This window comes from Podarcis vaucheri (genome assembly GCF_965113315.1).
Source record: "Podarcis vaucheri genome assembly, chromosome: 13".
In the NCBI taxonomy this organism is placed as follows: domain Eukaryota; kingdom Metazoa; phylum Chordata; class Lepidosauria; order Squamata; family Lacertidae; genus Podarcis; species Podarcis vaucheri.
Window position 1 is genome coordinate 44,273,259 of NC_138751.1, and position 21,639 is coordinate 44,294,897.

Below are 21,639 nucleotides of genomic sequence, written 5' to 3' on the forward strand. Positions count from 1 at the left end.
GGAAAAGCAATGCTTGGGTAGCACAAGGAGACACCCACCTGGAAGCAATGAGGTCAGAGATCACACCCACTAGCAACTTATTTGAGAAGAACCCTAGAATCATAGAGTTGGAAGGCACCCAGAGAGTCATCTAGTCCAGGAATCTCAGCTAAAGCATCCATGACAGATGGCCGTCCAACCTCCAAGGAAGGAGAGTCCACAACCTCCGGAGGGAGGCCGTTCCACTACGGAACAGCTCTTACTGTCAGAAAGCTTTTCCGCATGTTTTGTCGGTGTCACAGTCCGGTTCACGGGTGATCGAAATCCCGGCACGGGACGTCAGGACCAGGGGTAAGATGGTGGGGTGGGAGCAGGAATGGGGGTCCAGGAGTCAGGAAGCCGAGAGTCCGAGGGTCAGAGAGCCAGGAGTCAAGAAGCCAAGGGTCAGGGAGCAAGGAGTCACGAAGTCAGGGGTCCGAGGATCAAGAAGAAGGGAGTCAAGAAGCCGAGGTTCAAGAATCAGGAAGCAATAAGCCCAAGGCAGGAAGCGTGTTGCTGTGGCAATGAGCCGAAGGGAAATGCTGACCTTATATCCCTTCCCAGCTCTTGCCACTAGGTGCTGTGAGTTACCAATCGGCCTTGCCTCTCCAGAACAAACTCAGGAAGGCCCCAGTCCTGCCAAGTCCTATTGGTCACAGGGCCTGGCTCCTGCACGCACACCTGACTGTCGGAAACTCCTTTCTTGTAACTTGAAGCCTGGTTCAAGTCCTACCCTCCAGAGCAGGAGAAAGCAAGCTTGTTCCTTCTTCCGTGTCACAGGCCTTGACAACTCTGTTGGAACTAAAGTGAGGTCTCTTTTCTTCATTCGTCCAGGAAGATATGTGGGACGGGATTCCTGAACAACCATGTCTAATACTTTGCCCTCTCTTTTCGGAGCAATTTCAAACCATTGCCCTTCCTCCCCAAGGAGTAGCTAGCCCTTACTTACCAGGGCTCCACTGCTAAGGAGGATCATGAGGATGATGAACGTCTCAAACCAGTTGTGCTCCACAATCTTGAAACACGTCTTCCGGAGATTCCACCACTTCTCCCCCTTCTCTGTCTTGACGTCAACGTAGAGGCAAGGGCATCTCCGGACACAGGCTGCAGGCAGAGACATGCCAATAGTAAGCCCACAGCTGGGAACAGAAGAAAGCTGCAGTTTCCATTCTGACCTGTACCTTTCACAGACGGCGCTGTTTCCATTTTGCTGCAGTTTGGTTTCTGCCAAACGCTATCTCTCTGTCTGCTGCTTAACGTGTGCTATTTATATAACATTCAGTCGTCTCAATGAAAAGGAAATGCAAACAAAAGCCACCCCAACTAATTAATGATGTCTGGTTTGCAGACTTTTTAAAAAAAAAACCTGCACATGCGCGAGGACATTTTGTTTTCTGTTATAATAATAATAATAATAATAATAATAATAATAATAATAATAATAATAATAATAATAATTTATTATTTATACCCCGCCCATCTGGCTGGGTTTCCCCAGCCACTCTTGGCGGCTTCCAACAAAATATTAAAATACAGTAATGCATTAAACATTAAAACCTTCCCTAAACAGAAGAAGAAGAAGAGGAGGAGGAAGAGGAGGAGTTTGGATTTGATATGCCGCTTTATCACTACCCTAGGGAGTCTCAAAGCGGCTAACATTCTCCTTTCCCTTCCTCCCCCACAACAAACACTCTGTGAGGTGAGTGGGGCTGAGAGACTTCAGAGAAGGTCACCCAGCAACTGCATGTGGAGGAGCAGGGGAGCGAACCTGGTTCACCACATTATGAGTCCACTGCTCTTAACCACTCTTAACCACTCCACCACACTGGCTCTCTCAAGGCAAAGCATTATGTGCTCTCTTCTTCACATGTACCAGAGCAGAGCATGGCTATATTCAAGTCCTTCCCAGAAGACCCGTGTTGCTGTCTGGCTACCCTACCTTCAGTGAAGCATTCCTCTGGCTCATCATTCTCGGCATCCTCTTCAGCCACAGCTACCTCCTCCTCAGGGTCTGGGGGCTTATAATCAACAGTGCTGCATATGGACGACTCAGTCCCATCTGACAGAGGCTTCTGAGAAGAGCAAAGAGAATGACAGTCTAGAAGGACATTAGATTTTATGCAGGGTGTATGAGTGCCACCAAGCGATGTTCAATCATGGGCCTACATCTATTACAATGAACAAATGACCGGATATCAGGGCATTAAGTACATCCTCCCCAGCTGCAAGCAGCAGCCCACAACAGCATACCCTCCAACATTTCTCCGATTAAAAGGGACGACCAGTGCTATTTTTCTAGAAAAAGAGGTGCCGTAATTCACTATGAACGCCTCCCTTGTGCTATAAGAATTCTAAGGTCTCAAATAGAGAATAAATGTTCATAAATGTACAAAGCAAACACATACATAAGTATATAAACCATCTGTCTAAAATAGTACAGGAGAACAAACCTGAAGCCATTTTGACCCTCCCAAATTGACCTCAAATATTTATCTGCAAGGAGGAAGGAAAGGGCTGAATGAATGAATTTTTTATTATGGTCACAGACCAGTTCCAGCTCACTTACAATATCAGGAAAATCATAAAACATGATAGGGATACATTGAATTGCAATTGGGAATTGCAAAGAGGAGGAACCCAGAACAATGCCGCGCAAGCCCTTATATAGACATTTTTAATTGCCCACCCTGGAGCCCAAGACCACCACCTGCATACATCATACATACACCAGAGAAGAGGCGGTCTACAGCAGAAATCTGTGTGTTGGGTTTTTTCCTCCTGTCTGCCAGGATACCTGATAATGGATCATTGATTACATTACCTGGGCCATTTGGCCACTCTTTTGTGATGATAGCTACTTAATTCCAGAATCCAGGTCACAGGCTCACCCTATTCATGCACAGACACACCCTTAAGACAATGGGAAGGCTTTTCCATTTCCTTCCTCCTTGCAGAGAAATATTTGAGGTGACTGAAAGAGTCAAAATGGCTTTAGGACTGTTTTCCTGTACTGTTTCCAGACATGTGGTTTATCTATTTTTGTATGTGTTTGCCTTGTACAGTTATGGACATTTATTTTATATAAGACCTTAACATTCCTTTAACTACCTGTATCTTCTGAAATGAGATCCCCCCCGCAAGGAGTACGAGTTGACAAGCACACACCACTTCTTTCAAGCGATGAAGGAGGAGGGGATTTCCCAACCTCTCCCAAATAATTTTTCCTACGAAGCTTCAAAGCCTTTGCTATCCCCTTTTCAGCCGGCTCTCTCGCAGTTGGACGTATGACAAATAACCTGAGATATAATTAGTACGGTCGAGTTAGGTTCTCTGAAACATCTATAGCTCGGCTTACGTGGAAGAGCCTTTAGGTCAAAGTTTATGCCAGTTCAGAAATGGTGAAACTGACAGGAGCTGGAGGCAGGCAGGTTCCCTCTACCCCTAGTGAGCAACTATTTGTTGAATCCAACCCAGGCTTCTTCAACCTTGGCCCTCCAGATGTTTTTTTGGCCTACAATTCCCATGATCCTTAGCTAGCAGAACCAGTGGCCAGGGATGATGGGAATTGTAGTTTCAAAATGTCTGGAGGGCTGAGGTTGAGGAAGCCTGATCAAACTAAGGTGGTTGGGCAAACTAAGGCCCAGGGGCCGGATCTGGCCCAATTGCCTTCTAAATCCGGCCAGCAGACAGTCTGGGAATCAGCGTGTTTTCACATGAGTAGAATGTGTCCTTTTATTTAAAATGCATCTCTAGGTTATTTGTGGGGCATAGGAATTCATTCTCCCCCCCTCAAAATATAGTCCGGCCCCCCACAAGGTCTGAGGGACAGTGAACCGGCCCCCTGCTGAAAAAGTTTGCTGATCCCTGCCTTTCTACAACTGCAAGGGAGGATTGACAGGTTGGAAGCACTGTTCCTTGAGCATGTGCTGAGCGGTTGTTGTTGTTTTGTCCTCAACTCTGAATACAGTGGTGCCTCGCAAGACGAAATTAATTCGTTCCGCAAGTTTTTACTTCTTGCGAGTTTTTCATCTTGCGAAGCACGGTTTCCCATAGGAATGCATTGAAAATCAATCAATGCGTTCCTATGGAGACCGTCCGGGGACAGAGGGGAAGCGCCCCTCTGTCCCCTCTTTTGAAGCAAGGGGCGGAGGGGAGAAGATCGCTTCTCCCCCTTGCCGCCACTTGGTTCAAAAGGGGTCCGGGGAGAGAGGGGAACGCGCTGCGCCTTCCCCTCTGTCCCCGGAGCTTGCGGGGCTGGCAACGGGGAGAAGCGATCTTCTCCCCGCTGCCCCTTGCTTCAAAAGAGGTCCGGGGACAGTGGGGAAGACGCGCTGCGCTTCCTGCTATCCCCGGAGCTTGTGTGGCTGGCAATGGGGAGAAGCGATCTTCTCCCCGCCGCCCCTTGCTTCAAAAGAGGTCCGGGGACAGCGGGGAAGACGCGCTGCGCTTCCCGCTATCCCCGGAGCTTGCGGGGCAAGCTTCATTTTGCGAAGCAAGCCCATCGGGAAATTCGTCTTGTGAAGCAACTCGAAAACGAAAAAACCTTTCGTTTTGCAAGTTTTTCGTCTCGCGAGGCGTTCGTCTTGTGGGGCACCACTGTAACTCAACGTAGTCCCCTTCTGCTGGGACACACTGGGAAGTTATCCAGCCACTGCATTGAAATTAATAGACCTAAGTTACTCATGTCCATTGATTACAATGGGTCTACTGTTATGGAATTGGGATTTAAAGTCCACAGCATGTTACACGTTGAAAGAAAATTACGGTACATGAAAATGATGTGCCAACGGTATTTAACACCTAATAAATTAGCAAAAATGTACAGGATGGGGTCAAATGTATACTGGAAATGTAAGGAAAAAGAAGGCACTTTTTATCATATGTTGTAGAAATGTAAGGTAGTAAAAGACTTCTGGGAAATGATATATAATGAGTTGAAAAAAATGTTTAAAACAACATTTTCTAAAAAAACAAAGCCTGAAGCCTTTCTTTTAGTTGTTTGCTGCGTCAATGGGTGGTGTTGATTGGCCGATGCTGCGGCAATTGGGCTGGCGATTGGCAGCTTCTGTTGGGGAAGCGGATTTTGTGAAGCATGCGGCTGGGGTGAGTGATTCCCGCCCCCTAATAAAGCTCAACAACTCTGGGCAATTCTCCCCAAAAAAGCTCAACAATTTTTTGTGACTTATACACGGTGGCATCTTACAGACAGGAAAGTATGGTATATAATTCGGCATTTGAATGATTGGTATTAGGAATTGCATTATAAATTGGAATTGTTATAATGAGGCTATTATTGGATTGTAACTGAAAACTAATAAAAATTATTATCGGGGGGATGTGCACACACACACTCTCTCTCACACACACCTGATCTGAGCAGATCTAATAGCAATCTGTAGCAAGGATGAACACAATAAGAAGTGCCTTATGGGATCAGACCAAAGATCCATCTAGCTTGCCACTGTGTTTCTGATAGCAGTCAACTAGTTGCCCCTGGGAGTTTCAGAAAATGGGCTGCAAAAGGAGATTGCCATGACGCAGATTATCTTATCTTTCTACCTATTGGTGGTGGTGGCCGGGGTGGGTGATGGAATGAGACAAGGAGCTATGCAAATCACTGAAGCTCCGCCTCCCTGACCACTGGAAGGATCTTTTCACTCCATCCCCACCTTCTGAATCTTGATCAGGCAACTCAGAGGCAGAAGCAAGACCCTGCAGGTTAGAGATGGGTGGAATTTGCCCCTGTGGGATGTAATCCACTGAGAGCAGTCAAGTACAACATTCCTTGTTTTCCTAGAGTGGACATGCAAGGGAATGTTTGGTCCAGCCAGTCTAAACTTCCTGTTCCTCCTGGCCTGGAGCATCCTTCCTTGCATGTGACTGGTGGGTGGGCGTGACCTTTCCAGACCTGGTAAAAGGACAAGGCATGCTGCTACTCTCCCTCTTTCCCATCTTCTTTTCGTCCTGCAAACTTCCTGGAATGAACTGCTGGCTGCCAGCCAAGCAGTCCCCCAGGTCATCTCTCTTATGGGATAAACCTGTTAGTATAAGTTTGTAACTTTAACCCTAAAGCCTGCCTTCAGGGATCACACTGTGCTCTGTCTGATCACGAGTGAACTTTCTTTTTATTGCTTATGTGGTGTCTTTACTCTTTTAGGAGGGATTCAAGCAGTCAAACCAGGAAAATATTAGAACACATTTTAATCTGGACAAGCCGGATCGAATTGCGTATTGTCTTAAGAAACTTGCATGAATTTGCAAGTAGTTTTCTGCTGCAGAAAGGGGAATGCACTCTGCTAAGTAAAGGAACTTGTTAGCGCAGGTTAGGAAGGATACTAATAATAATAATAATAATAATAATAATAATAATAATAATAATAATTTATTTCTACCCCGCCCATCTGGTCTGGCTTCCCCAGCCACTCTGGGCGGCTCCCAACAGAATATTAAAATACAGTAATGCATCAAACATTAAAAGCTTCCCTAAACAGGGCTGCCTTCAGATGTCGTCTAAAAGTCTGATAGTTGTTGTTCTCTTTGACATCTGGTGGGAGGGCGTTCCACAGGGTGTTAACTTGGCTTCTCGCAGTGGGGGAACCGCCAGAAGGCCCTCAGAGCTGGACCTCAGTGTACGGGTAAAACGATGGGGGTGGAGACGCTCCTTCAGAGATACTGGACCGAGGCCGTTTAGGGCTTTAAAGGTCAGCACCAACACTTTGTATATATCCTCTCCTGCCACCCTGAACATTCCCACAGCTCTACACTGTCGTGCTCAGCCCCAGAAACCACAAAGTGGTTAGAAGTGTCTCTGTGCATGTGCAAAGCGTCATCTTCCACCCATGGAGCAAGGATAACCAGCCACCAAGTGGCTGCGGTTAGAGGGCAGAGCATCCAGGGAAGAATGTGTGGGCCCCACTAACTGCCCAAGCACTACAGAAAGAGGGGGGGGGTGTTAGGGCAGTGGTTGAGGCCGAGAGCGAACCACAAACTGAAGGTACCTTTTAACATATGTGGTGGACGTGTAAGGTAGTAAAAGAATTTTGGGAAATGATATATAATGAATTGGGGGGAAAGGTTTAAAATAACTTTTCCTTTAAAAAGCCCCGAAGTCTTTCTTTTAGGAATTCTAGGTGCTGAAGTCCATAGATTACCGTATTTTTCGTGTATAAGACTAGGTTTCCCCCCTAAAAAATAATGTCAAAAATTAGGGGGCGTCTTATACACAATTACATCTCCCCCCCCCATTTTCTTAAATCTGAGTCCCCCCAATTAGGGGGTGTCTTATAGATGGGGAAATACAACATTTATATCTGCAACCACAGCTGCACAGATGTTCTTGGCTCAGAGATGGAAAGAAGTCCCGACCAGAGAAGAATGGCAGCTCAAGTTGATGGACTATTCCGAAATGGCTAAAATGACAGGAAGAATCAGAAACCAGGAAGACCAGAATGTTAATAAGGAATGGGGGAAATTTATAATTTATCTTTAAAAAATCATTGTAAACAGTTAAAACCGTTAGTAGGATTGGAATAGCACTTGTAGTTTAATGGTGAATTTTGGCTATACAGTGGTACCTTGGGTTACATATGCTTCAGGTTACAGACTCTGCTAACCCAGAAATATTACCTCGGGTTAAGAACTTTGCTTCAGGATGAGAACAGAAATCGTGCTCTGGCGGCGCGGCAGCAGCAGGAGGCCCCATTAGCTAAAGTGGTGCTTCAGGTTAAGAACAGTTTCAGGTTAAGAACGGACCTCTGGAACGAATTAAGTACTTAACCTGAGGTACCACTGTAATGGAGATGTAAAAAATTTGGGTTATTATAAAAGATGCAGGAGGAAACGACTAACAATAGGACCCACAAATGGGAGGAGGGGGGTGTCCAGTAGATTCTTTGGCATCTCGATTTTACGACGTATGTTGGATATGTGAGCGTAAAATGCCGATTTGAAAAAGCAAATAAATAATATTTTTTTAAAAAAAAGAGAGAGAGAGAGAATGAACCGCAAACTATAAGCATCTGTTTGCAAAACCGGCTGCTGGCTGGGGGCTTAATTTGCTCTGGCACTGGGGAGAGGAGGGGCTGGACGAGAGACCCTGACAGCGCCTCCGCCCCCAGAGTCCCAAGTCACTGCTAAGGAACATGATACGTCAACAAATAGAGGAGGACTTGGCAGGGAGGCGAGGGTGAAGATGCATGCAAGGAGACTAATTTTTCAAGCGTGATTATAAATGACTGGGGGAGGGGAAGGCAGAGGAGCCTAAGGGTTAAGGAAACTTGCTGACCCCCCTACAATTGGATCTGGCGTTAATACCCCAGTGGGAGTCATCTGTGGACATGTGACAACGAGCCTTGGGAGATGGGTCCCACCCCCCCCACCCTCCATGGAAAAGCTGCTAGGCTTTGAAGCCTGAGCCATCGCACCTTGCCTCTAAAAGTAACTAGGAGAGCCCCAGGAATTACTGTATTTTTCTCTCCAAAAGACACACTTTTTTCTTCCTAAAAAGTAAGGGGAAATGTCTGTGCATCTTATGGAGCGCATGCGTGGTCCCTGGAGCCGAATTGCCCAGGGGCAAAAAGCAGATCATGTGGGGGGTTTTTGAAAGAGGGAAGTGGGTGTTGAAACAAAGCCGCTGATCGTTTGCCGATCGGGGAGAGAGATAAGGGACGCTAGAGATAAAGGAGGCAATCTGGGAGGGGGGAGGTAAAGACAGCAAAGGGGGGGGGAACAGGAAGACTAAAGCAATAAGAAGAGAAATTAGAAGAAAAGGAGGAGCAAAAAACTGCTCCAGCTAAGGAAAAGACACTAAGGCAAACAAGAGGGAAGGGAGTGTTGAAAGGAAACAGCTGATTGGTGGGATCGGAAGAGAGAAAAGGGACGCTAGCAGAGGCTGCCTGGGAGGGGGGAGGTAAAAGCCCATGGATCCTCAGGATTTTTGCATTAGGTCACCCCAAATTCACCATCAGATCACATGTCTGTGGCCACAGCATGAACCACAAAAATCATACATCCACTGTTTCGTTTCGTTCAGAATATTTTTTTCTTGTTTTCCTCCTCTAAAAATTAGGTGCATCTTATCGTCAGGTGCGTATTATGGCGCGAAAAATATGGTATACAGTGGTGCCTCGCAAGACGAAATTAATTCGTTCCGCAAGTTTTTTCGTCTTGCGAAGCACGGTTTCCCATAGGAATGCATTGAAAATCAATCAATGCGTTCCTATGGAAACCACCTTCAGACCAGGTCCAGGACCTCTTCTGAAGGCCGGCGGTGGGCGAAAGTCTTTGCTCCCGACCGCCAGCATTTTAAAAGAGGTCCCCGGAGATTTCCCTATGGGCTTTCTTCTTGCAAAGAAGCCCATAGGGAAATTCGTCTTGCGGAACGACTCAAAAACGGAAAACTCTTTTGTCTTGCAAGTTTTTCGTTTTGCGAGGCGTTCGTCTTGCGAGGCACCACTGTATATGAAAGCTGGTCACAGTCTGATGTCACACAGTTACCAGCGTAGGACCTGCCAGCTTTTGAAGATATAAGTCTAGGCTCTTCCCCACCCGCCGTTGCCGTGAAGGCCTCAGCAGAAGGACTACTTGGAAATTTTTGGGGGACTGCAAATGGTGAGGCATGTTAACAAGCGTCCATCCAGTGACTATAGATCCACTGGTGCTTTAAAGGCTGAACTGGTGACCGGTTAGGGCGCCTCCACACTTTCCCTTGACCCATATTTTGATCGCATTGCGTAGCTGATTATTTCCTCCGGGTCCAAGCCCTTTCCTCGCCCTTCTGCAACTGCGCCTTGCGAAAATCCCACTGAAGCTCGGCTAAGCTGAATCTCTCTTTGGGGTTTCTGCAGACTGTCTCGCCAGAGTGGTGCATGCTCTAGTTATCTCCCGCTTGGACTACTGCAATGCGCTCTACATGGGGCTACCTTTGAAGGTGACTCGGAAACTGCAATTAATCCAGAATGCGGCAGCAAGACTGGTGACTGGGAGTGGCTGCCAAGACCACATATCAATACAGCATCAGACATTAAAAACTTTCCTAAACAGGGCCACCTTCAAGTAAAATAATTGTTTATTGCCTTGACATCTGCTGGGAGGGCGTTCCACAGGGCAGGCGTCACTACCAAGAAGGCCCTCTGCCTGGTTCCTTGTAACCTCGCAGTGAGGGAACCACCCGAAGGCCATCGGTGCTGGATCTCAGTGCCTAGGCTGGATGCTGGGGGTGGAGACACTCCTTCAGGTATACAGGGCCGAGGCCCTTTAGGGCTTTAAAGGTCAGGAGCAACACTTTGAATTGTGCTCCGAAACGTAGTGGGAGCCAATGAAGATCTTTCAGAACCTAATGGTCAGGGGTCCCTTTACCTTTATGGACAGGGTTGCCAGCTGGGGAGAAAGGCAAGGGCTCCTGGACCTTTAAAAGTAGTGTTGAAGTAGGCATTCCAGCAGGTGTTGCTTGTATGAGCTATATCAGTATACCTGAAAGAGCGTCTCCACTCCCATCGTTCAGCCCAGACACTGAGGTCCAGCACCAAGGGCCTTCTGGTGGTTCCCTCACTGCGAGAAGTGAGGCTACAGGGAACCAGGTACAGTGGTGCCCTGCAAGACGAATGCCTCGCAAGACGGAAAACTCGCTAGATGAAAGGGTTTTCTGTTTTTGAGCTGCTTCGCAAGACGAATTTCCTATGGGCTTGCTTCGCAAGACGAAAACATCTTGCAAGTTTGTTTCCTTTTTCTTAACACCGTTAATACAGTTGCGACTTGACTTCGAGGAGCAACTCATAGAACGCAGTGTACATAGTAGCCTTTTTTGAGGTTTTTAAAGACTTTGGTGATTTTTGAAGCTTTTCCAAAACTTCTTTTGCAGCCATTTGGTAAGTTAAGCTTTTAAAACTTTTTTGGGGGGTTTTGGATTTTGGGTTGGGGTGTTTGGAATTCAAGGACTTGGTGTTGGGAAGGGGTTTGCAAGAATCTGGAAGCTTGTGTGTTTTTTTCTGCATTTTTATCATTTTCTGTGACCATTGGGCCACTCTGCTGTTTTTTAAAAAAAATTCTGGGTTTGAATTTTGAAATGCTCTTTACAGTATGTGTGACTTTAAAGAGAACTTAATAAACTCTTGTTGTACCAAATTTGGCTTTGTTTGGACTTTTTTTGACCATAGGAACGCATTAATTGATTTTCAATCCATTCCTATGGGAAACCGTGCTTCGCAAGACGAAAAATTCGCTAGGCGAAAAAATTCGCGGAACGAATTAATTTCATCTTGCAAGGCACCACTGTATTGCCTTCTCAGTAGCGGTGCCTGCCCTGTGGAACGCCCTCCCAGCAGATGTCAAGGAAATAAACAACTATCTGACTTTTAGAAGACATCTGAAGGCAGCCCTGTTTAGGGAAGTTTTAAAGGTCTGATGTTTTACAGTGTTTTTAATATTCTGTTGGGAGTCGCCCAGAGTGGCTGGGGAAACTCAGCCAGATCGGCGGAATATAAATAATAAGTTATTATTACTTATTAACTACTAAAACTCCCTCTTCTTCGCTAGTATTAAAGGGGCAGGCTCTCTCTCCTCTTTTCACTTATCCACCCTAAGAATGGGTAGACTCTTCTAGGTAGGAGAGGCTTTACTGCGTTACACAGTGGAGCCCATTCAAAATGCCCACATATACAGTGGTGCCCTGCAAGACGAATGCCTCGCAAGACGGAAAACTCGCTAGATGAAAGAGTTTTCCGTTTTGGAGGTGCTTCGCAAAACGAATCTCCTATGGGCTTGCTTCGCAAGATGAAAATGTCTTGTGAGTTCCTGCGGGGTTTTTTTTCCTCCCCCCCCCTTTTTCTAAGCCGCTAAGCTGCTTATCAGCTGATCCGATAAGCTGATAAGCCGCTAAAAGCCGCTAATAGTGCCAATCCTCTAATCCGTCAATGGGCTTGCTTCGCAAGACGAAAAAACCGCTAGACGAAGAGAATCATGGAACGGATTATTTTCGTATTGCGAGGCACCACTGTAATGTGGGCACCTCTCCAAAGTATCCAAAAAGGCTATATAGTAAAAGGGAGGAAACACACAGAGCAAACCACCCTTGACTTCATACACTGACGGCGCAAGCCCATGCGTGTTTACTCAGAAGCAAGTCGTACTGAGGAAAACTCTCAAGTAAGGGAGCACAGGATTGCGGCCTAAACATTACTGCAGCAGATATGCTTTACTCTAGAGTTTTCTTTGAGGCTCAGGCACACCTTCTGTTTTCAGAATGGCCTGCAAGAGAAATAAGCTTTCTCTTGCCAGTTGAAATGATACATTTGAGTTTCCTCTGCAGGTGGGCTTTGGGAAACCCAGCCATATGGGTGGGGTATAAATTAATAATAATAATAATAATAATAATAATAATAATAATAATAATAATTAGTGCTTTTTTCTGGGGGTATGCAAGGTACGCATACCCCTAAACATTTTGTGAATCTTGGTACTTGTGTCCATTTACTGTATTTATTTCCCCCGATTTGAACTATAAAATGGTGATTCTCTTGAGTCAAAATGAGAGTACCCCTAAACACTGATTACTATCATTATAAGATGGTGGAAGAGCTCTTGGACCCCATCAGGGCATCAAGCCTCCCTCCCTAAGCCAGGGAGAAGCTCCCTGTGTTTTGGGATAGAGGCAGCAGACTTTAGTACTTTAATTTACTGGGAGCATTCAGGGGACCAGTCTAGTCCCCCTAGTCCGCTGACCGCACGCCACTGAGTACCTTTGGGTCTGCTTCCGTCCTCTCTGGGATCTAGGACTCACCTTGGTGTCTTCGGCAGTCTCTTCTCCTGTGTCGGTTTCGTCATACAGGTCAGACTCCTCCGAGGCTATTGGGACATGAATGGTCAGGTGAGGATTGTTGATGAAGTTCATATGGTCCAGTTCATCGATGCGTGGCTCTTTCCTGGCTATCCCATCCAGGGCTATCCCATCCATGTAGTCGGGTTTGAAGTCCTGGCCTGTGTCCAAATGGTTGAGGACAAAGTTCTCCTTCTTGCTGTCTTCCTGGTCTTCGGCAGGGGGCTCCGCCTTCTTCTCCTTCAGCTGCCGGTGAAGCAGGAGGAGGGCATGTTTTTTCACAAAGTCGATCCCCCGGGTGATCCTGCCAATGGCGATCTGCAAGTTGTTCATCTCGCCATCGTCGTCAGATGCTGCCAGGCTGTCGGCGCTGAAGGAGCTGAGCAGCAAAGCTAAGAACAGGTTGAGCACCTGGAAGGAGAGAGGGGGAAAAGGAGATGGCAGCTCAATGTTCAGGAGGACTTAACTTGCTTCATTACACAAGTATGGTACTTGTGTGGAATATTTACAGATCTCTCCTTAGGGCTCATCCACACATATCTTTCCTCTGTGCTTTAAAGCTCCTTGTCCAAGCTCACAAACACCTTTTTTTTTTTTTTGCTCTGGAGATTTTCCTGTAAAAAACCACTCTTTAAAGCAGAATTGGAGCAAACAGAAAACCTGAATAGCCATTTGCTCTGATTTATCTTTAAGAATGGGACGCGGGTGGCGCTGTGGGTTAAACCACTGAGCCTGGGACCTGCCGATCAGAAGGTCGGTGGTTCAAATCCCTGCGAGGGGGTGAGCTCCCATTGCTTGGTCCCTGCTCCTGCCAACCTAGCAGTTCGAAAGCACATCGAAGTGCAAGTAGATAAATAGGTACTGCTCTGGTGGGAAGGTAAACGGCATTTCTGTGCGCTGCTCTGGTTCGCCAGAAGCGGCTTAGTCATGCTGGCCACATGACCCGGAAGCTGTACGCTGGCTCCCTCGGCCTTTAAAGCGAGATGAGCGCCACAACCCCAGAGTCGGTTACGACTAGACCTAATGGTCAGGGGCCCCTTTACCTTTTATCTTTAAGAACAGACCTTCCAAGTACAGTGGAACCCTGGTTTTCAAACATAATTCGTTCCAGAGGACAGTTCGCCTTCCGAAACGATTGAAAACTGAAAGTGGAAGCATCAATACAATTGGGAAACTCAAAACGGAAGCCACGTAGCACATTCAGCTTCTGAAAATCATTCAAAAAGCAGAGCAGTTACTTCTGGGTTTTCGGCGTCCGGGAGCCGAAACATACGACAACGGAGGAGTTTGACAACTGAAGTTCCACTGTATCCCTATTTTCCAGGGACAGTCCGGATTTACAGAAGCCGCCCCAGTTTCTGATTTGATCCTGGAATGTCCCGCTTTTACCTAGGATGTCCCTATTTTCATCAGAGGAATGTTGGAGGGTATAGAGTTATGCGACCCCCGAGCCATGGAGATACTGTAAGCAAACTTTGGAAGACATTTGAAGGCAGCCCTGTATGGGAAAGGTTTTTTTTAAAAAAAATATTAATGTTTTATTATGTTTTTATATAGGTTGGAAGCTGCCCAGAGAGACTGGGGCAACCCAATCAGATGGGTGGGGTATAAATAATAAAATTACGATTATGGAATAGGACATCACTATTTCCTTCGGAGAAATATTGGAGGGTATGGGTACTGGTGGGATGTACTGATGTACAGTAACATCAGCAAGAAAGCGGAATGTGTTTGCTGAGGAAAGCCAGCCTGCCCACTCACAGCTGTCGGTGTTTGTGCCTCTTCCCTGCCAGGAGCACATTTGAGACGGGGCTTTGCTGATATTCAAGGTCGTCGGTGTGGCTATTTGCACATGGCTCATGCCTCATGACTTAACTAGGACCTTTATATAAACCCCTCCAGTTTCCTTGCTGCTCTCGGGTGCTTCTCTGAAGCGCCAATTACAGCCCAGAGCGCCACCGGCTTGCTCTTCGTAACCCTAAAGGTTCCTCAAGTCGTTTGCTTTTTCCACTCGGTCACTTCCGCCATTTCTCTCATAATAAACCTGCAACGGAAATGCCAGAAGTGGTGCCGGGGCGGGGGATGAGTAGCCAGCTCAGGGCACTCTAGAAATACAGTGGTACCTCAGGTTAAGAACTTAATTCGTTCCGGAGGTCTGTTCTTAACCTGAAACTGTTCTTAACCTGAAGCACCACTTTAGCTAATGGGGCCTCCTGCTGCCGCCATGCCGCCGGAGCACAATTTCTGTTCTCATCCTGAAGCAAAGTTCTTAACCTGAGGTACTATTTCTGGGTTAGCGGAGCCTGTAACCTGAAGCGTATGTAACCTGAAGCGTATGTAACCTGAGGTACCACTGTAGACCGAGCGCAGAGGCCAGACCACAAAATTCTAAAAATGAGGGTATTTGGAAATGGGGGAGATGGGATGAAAAGTATCTTCTGGGAGTGACTATACAGTGGTACCTCGGGTTACATAAGCTTCAGGTTACATACACTTCAGGTTACAGACTCTGCTAACCCAGAAATAGTACCTCAGGTTAAGAACTTTGCTTTAGGATGAGAACAGAAATCGTGCTCCGGCGGCGCGGCAGCAGCAGGAGGCCCCATTAGCTAAAGTGGTGCTTCAGGTTAAGAACAATTTCAGGTTAAGAACGGACCTCTGGAACAAATTAAGTACTTAACCCGAGGTACCACTGTAGTAGGAAATATTACCCCTGCAGGGAGTTTTTCACTGACCAACACAATACTTTATTTGTAGGTGAGTAGCCCATACATTTCAAAGGTGTTGTTTTTATTTATAGCTGTGGTCCCCACAGTGGTGCAATTTGATTTTTAAGGGGAGCAATTCGAGAATGAGTTATTAACAGGGAATGGTCTTTTAGGCTTCCTCCAAGTGAATGGGAGTTCACTTTTTGAATTATAAGAATTATATGTCACCGGGGGCGGGGGGATCAGGATTTTAGAGATGCTTAAGTGGGGCATGCATGGCCAAAAAAAGGTTGGGAACTACTGGCATATAGGGAAGAATTTAATGTTTTATTATGTTTTTATATATGCTGGAAGCTGCCCAAAGTGGCTGCGGCAAGCCAGTCAGGTGGGCGCAGTACAATTATTATTATTATTATTATTATTATTATTATTATTAGGCTGACGGAGCACAAAGTGTGGAATGTAAGGAATGCATGATAATTGCAATTTAAACTGTTTACTCAACTACCAAGAAGCCAAGTATCCACAGACACAATTAATTTCCTTCACGTTATGTAATACATTTTTATCCCTCTGTGTTTGCTTGTCATTATACGATAAAAATATTATAAAGTCAGAAATGGGAGAGAGCGGCAGCTGAAGGCAGGCTGAAAGTCATATGTGCTAACCTAGGAACCCAGGGCTAATTTTTTTAGTGATGCTGTGGAGAGCCACTCTGCACATGCTCAGAAGCACCTTATCATTACACAAGGAGCGTGCTCGTCAGTTTAACAGGACTGTGCCAGGTCAGCATAGTTTAGCCTGTCCTTTGACAGCGTTACCAGTGGTGCTGCTGCTGAGGAAGGCGCATTGGAAGAGAGTGAGAAGACATTTATCATGTTTCCACACATGGCCATTTCCCTTGCCTGTTGGTCTTTCTGGTATGTATGTAAACTGCTTAAAGGTTCCATTAGTGGCATAGGAGAGCTGGGGGGGGGGGGGAAATCACATCTGGCAACCAATGTGCCCCTTTGGTTTCAGATAGTATATAGACGCGGGTGGTGCTGTGGTCTAAACCACTGAGCCTCTTGGGCTTGCCGATCAGAAGGTCGGCAGTTCGAATCCCTGCGAGGTACCACTCTAGCGGGAAGGTAAACAGTGTTTCCGTGCGCTGCTCTGGTTTCACCAGAAGCGGCTTGGTCATGCTGGCCACATGACCCGGAAAAACTGTCTGTGGACAAAAGTCGGCTCCATTGGCCAGTAAAGCGAGATGAGCGCCACAACCCCAGAGTTGTTGGCAACTGGACTTAACTGCGAGGGGTCCTTTACCTTTACCTTTTTTACTACATGGGTAAAATGTAAAGGTAAAGGACCCCTGACCATTAGGTCCAGTCGTGGCCGACTCTGGGGTTGTGGTGCTCATCTCTTATTATTGGCCGAGGGAGCCGGTGTACAGCTTCCGGGTCATGTGGCCAGCATGACTAAGCCGCTTCTGGCGAACCAGAGCAGCACACGGAAACACTGTTTACCTTCCCGCCGGAGTGGTACCTATTTATCTACTTGCACTTTGACGTGCTTTCGAACTGCTAGGTTTGCAGGAGCAGGGACAGAGCAACGGGAGCTCACCTCGTCACGGGGATTCGAACCGCTGACCTTCTGATCGGCAAGTCCTAGGCTCTGTGGTTTAACCCACAGCGCCACCCGCGTCACTAGACAAGTGTAAAAAGCCTGGGACACAAATTTAGTGGCTCATTTACCAGAAGTAGTGTATTTAGCGTTAACTCTGGAAGTGTATGCAAGATTCTGATCAAACTAAGCCTCCCATTGTATATTTTGCTCTAGAAGACCTTGTTTAGTCAAAATAAAGTACCTTGGAAGTCAAAGGGAATCCGTTCCGGAAGTCTCTTCCAAAATGTTCGGAAACCAAAGCACGCCTCCTGATTGGCTGCAGGAAGCTCCTGCAGCCAATCAGAAGCCATGGAAGCACCGTCGGACGGTCAGCTTCCAAAAATAGTTCGCAAACCGGAACAGCCGCTTCCAAGGTACGACTTCCAAGGTATGACTGTATATGCTTCCAGTGTTAATGATAAACACATTACTCCTGGCAAAGGAACCACTGCCTCACGACGCATTTAGTATTGCGCTGGTTTAATTTCCAGAGGTGCTTTGATTATATCCTATAGCTGTAGCTTTCATCCCAGGTCATCCCGTTCAATGACCGTGAAAGGCTCCCCTGCACATATCACTTTCTCAGCAAATTCCTTCAAGATTAAGGGACCCTAAGCAAGCTGTCAGTCCTCGGAGGCCCAGCCGCCAGGAATTCCTGAAACCTTCAAAGCTCCTCAATTCAGAGAGCGAGTGGCCTGCGGGTGACAAAAGCTTCCACACTTCGGGTGGGTTTGGGATTCTTTCCCAGCCTTAGCCTTCGAATGAAATAAAATGACGGAAACCTTACTCTTCAGAGCAGAGGAAGGAAATGGCCTGTGAAGTGAAAGGACAGAAAGCAGTGCATCAGCTTGAATATTAGTCTAGATGTCTATGTCCCAGCTCATATTCTTCCTTGATCAGGAAGCCCCATGTCAAGGAGAGAGGGGGTGAAATATACTCAGAGTCGAGAGTGGATTTCATGCTCTTTATTCAGCTCATAGTGGTGAGGAGGAATGAAAGTTTCCCCAAAATATCTGCTTTATATACATTATTTACACAATGGGCTGCACGTGATTGGCTAATTCCGGAATTCTCCTGTTGGCCAATCAGGTTGTGTATTCACTTCCATCTGGAGCTGGATTGGGTGGCTCCTGCAGACCAATCATACTGCTGCATTGTTCTAGGACCAATCAGACTGCTGCATTTTGGATCCTATTGTTCTAGGACCAATCAGACTGCTGCATTTTGGATCCTATTGTTCTAGGACCAATCAGACTGCTGCATTTTGGATCCTATTGTTCTAGGACCAATCAGACTGCTGCATTTTGGATCCTATTGTTCTAGGACCAATCAGACTGCTGCATTTTGGATCCTATTGTTCTAGGACCAATCAGACTGCTGCATTTTGGATCCTATTGTTCTAGGACCAATCAGACTGCTGCATTTTGGATCCTATTGTTCTAGGACCAATCAGACTGCTGCATTTTGGATCCTATTCAACTCAGCACATAACAGAGGGTTTGATGAAAAGGGCTTAATTTGTGGCTGGGTCTGCCAGGTCTCATCCCCACACTCTCTCACTAACACGAGGCAGCAGCAGACTTTGGGCTTTCAAATTTAAGCAGTGCCTTGGATGACACTAAAATTTGGCGTCCCCCCCCCCACCTTTCGCCTTCCGATCTATGTCATTATTGCGGTACCCTCTAGGCACAGCACCCAGTGTGGGCAAACCAGTCGCGTTCTCTGAAATCTGCCTCTGCACCAGGACTAAGTCCTAAACATGGATTAAGAACTGTAGGCATTTCGCTGAAGGAGAACTATATGAAAATGATGTATCGGTGGTATTTCACACCTATAAAATTAGCAAAGATGTATAGAACGGCTTCAAATGTATGTTGGAAATGTAAGGAGAAAGAAGGCACATTCTGCCACATGTGGTGGACGTGCAAGATAACAAAAGCATTCTGGGAAATGGTATACAATGAGTTGAAAGAAATGTTTAAAATAATGTTTGTGGAAAAACCAGAGGCTTTTTTATTAGGAATTTTAGGTATAGAGATACCAAAGGAGCAGAAATGATCATTTATGTCTGCGACGGCAGCAGCGTGGATACCAGTGGCCCAGAGATGGAAAGAAGATAAAGTCCTGACCAGAGATGAATGGTTGATGAAGATGATGGACGATGCCGAAATGGCGAAAATGACAGGGAAAATCAGAAACCAGGAAGAGAAGAACTTTAAGAAGGAATGGGGAAAATTCACAATGTATTTAAGAGAACACTGTAAACAACTAAAAACTTTGCCAGGATTTGAGTAACGCTTGTAAAGTACTAAAAATTAAGGTAAAAATGGGTTATTTAAGAAAAACAGAGAAAATAAGTGAAGCAGTTGAAAGAGATTGAAAATGGTAACTGTGGAAGGGCGGAGGGGAGTCAAAAGTTTCAGGGAATCCTAAATGATGTTGATGTTTAATGTTTGAATTTAAATTTGCAGTGTAAAACTCAATAAAAAAGATTTATATCTATAAAAAAGAACCGTAGGTTTTTCTGGAAAGCTGGCATGGTTTCAGAAAGGGCTGAAGGGCCACGAAAAAAGTGTCAAGCAAAGCCAAGTGACACAGAGCTGGATGACAGGATCATGGTGAAGGCAAGTGGAACTGCTTTCCACTCATCCCCGGCCATCTTTATTGTGTACTCCCTGCTTATGTGGCATTGGGGACCTCTCAAATGGAAAGATTCGATTTGCAGTGAGAAGTGCCTGTCTAACCGTGCAGGTCCCCCAAACACTTAGGCCCTCCCAAAGGACCTGTTGATGGCATTTTACCATTATACTGTTGAGAGTGTATTAACTTGCGGTCTATGTGTGTGGTTTGGGAGCTGCACGGACAGGGGAAAAACAATGCTGTCCAGGGTTGTAAAGACTGCGGAGAGAATACCGTATTTTTCGCTCTATAAGACGCACCAGACCACAAGACGCACCTAGTTTTTGGAGGAGGAAAACAAGAAAAAAAATATTCTGAATCCCAGAAGCCAGAACAGCAAGAGGGATCGCTGCGCAGTGAAAGCAGCAATCTGTTTCGCTCTCCTGGCTTCTGGGATAGCTGCGCAGCCTGCATTCGCTCCATAAGACGCACACACATTTCCACTTACTTTTTGGGAGGGAAAAAGTGAGTCTTATAGAGCAAAAAATACGGTAATTGGGTGCACTCTTCCCACCTTGGATCAAATCCACGCTTCCAGGTGCCATAAGAAAGCTGCAGAGATAGTGCAGGATAGTGCACACCCCGGAAATGATCTCTTTCAGCTTCTGCCTTCTGGAAGAAGGTACAGGGTTATAATAAAGACTAGGGCTGAGAAACAGTTTCTATCCAAATGCGATTTTGGTTTTAAACATAGTGTAAGGAGTCTCTGGGACGTGGGTGGCGCTGTGGGTTAAACCACAGAACCTAGGACTTGCCGATCAGAAGATCGGCGGTTCGAATCCCCGCGATGGGGTGAGCTCCCATTGCTCGGTCCCAGCTCCTACCAACCTAGCAGTTCGAAAGCATCTCAAAGTGCAAGTAGATAAATAGGTACCGCTCCGGTGGGGAGGTAAACGGTGTTTCCGTGGGCTGCTCTGGTTCACCAGAAGCGGCTTAGTCATGCTGGCCACATGAGCTGTACACCGGCTCCCTCGGCCAGTAAAGCGAGATGAGCGCAGCAACCCCAGAATCGGCCATGACTGGACCTAATGGTCAGGGGTCCCTTTACCTTTACCTTTAAGGAGTCTCTATGGGAGTATATTGTATTTAAAAATGGGGGGTCAGAGTTTTTAGGGGGCTAGCCAGGTTGGGATGGCTGGGATAGCAGGCTTGTTGGTTTTTGAATGTCTGATGTAGATTTTTTCAATTTTGTTGTTCTGTATGGGACAATGACAATAAAGATTATTGTACCGCTATTATTTCCTAGTTACTACTCACCACCAGGTTCCCAATGACCATGACCATCATGAAGACAATGAGGCACAAGGTCTGCCCCGCCACTTCCATGCAGTCCCACATGGTCTCGATCCACTCCCCGCAGAGGATGCGGAAGACAATCAGGAAGGAGTGGAAAAAGTCGTGCATGTGCCAGCGCGGCAGCGTGCAGTCGCTGCTGATCTTGCAGACGCACTCGGTGTAGCTCTTCCCGAACAACTGCATCCCCACCACGGCAAAGATGAAAACGATGATGGCCAGCACGAGGGTGAGGTTGCCCAGGGCACCCACTGAGTTGCCAATGATCTTGATCAGCATGTTGAGCGTTGGCCAGGATTTGGCGAGCTTGAAGACTCTCATCTGCGGAAGCAAGAGGAATCCTGCTTAGCCCCTGGAAATCTCAGCTGCTAGACACAAGATGCAGGCACCAGTGCAGGAATTCAGGACCTGTGGACCCACAAATGTTGGGAATCCAACTCCCATCAGCCCCATCAATGACCATAGACCAGTGGTTCTCAACCT

The 21,639-nt window shown here is 46.5% G+C and overlaps 1 protein-coding gene across 4 annotated transcripts in view; it reads right to left on the reverse strand.

Annotated features, from left to right (window-relative positions):
- Window positions 1–21,639, reverse strand: part of SCN4A (sodium voltage-gated channel alpha subunit 4) — a 110,592-nt gene that overhangs the window by 17,787 nt on the left and 71,166 nt on the right. For all 4 annotated transcript variants that reach the window (XM_082194661.1, XM_082194662.1, XM_082194660.1 and 1 more), the window contains 4 exons: window positions 21,121–21,477; window positions 12,794–13,240; window positions 1,958–2,090; window positions 968–1,122 (listed from right to left, as the gene is read on the reverse strand). In XM_082194661.1, coding sequence (XP_082050787.1) covers window positions 968–1,122; window positions 1,958–2,090; window positions 12,794–13,240; window positions 21,121–21,477 — 1,092 coding nt within the window. The remainder of the gene's footprint in view (window positions 1–967; window positions 1,123–1,957; window positions 2,091–12,793; window positions 13,241–21,120; window positions 21,478–21,639) is intronic.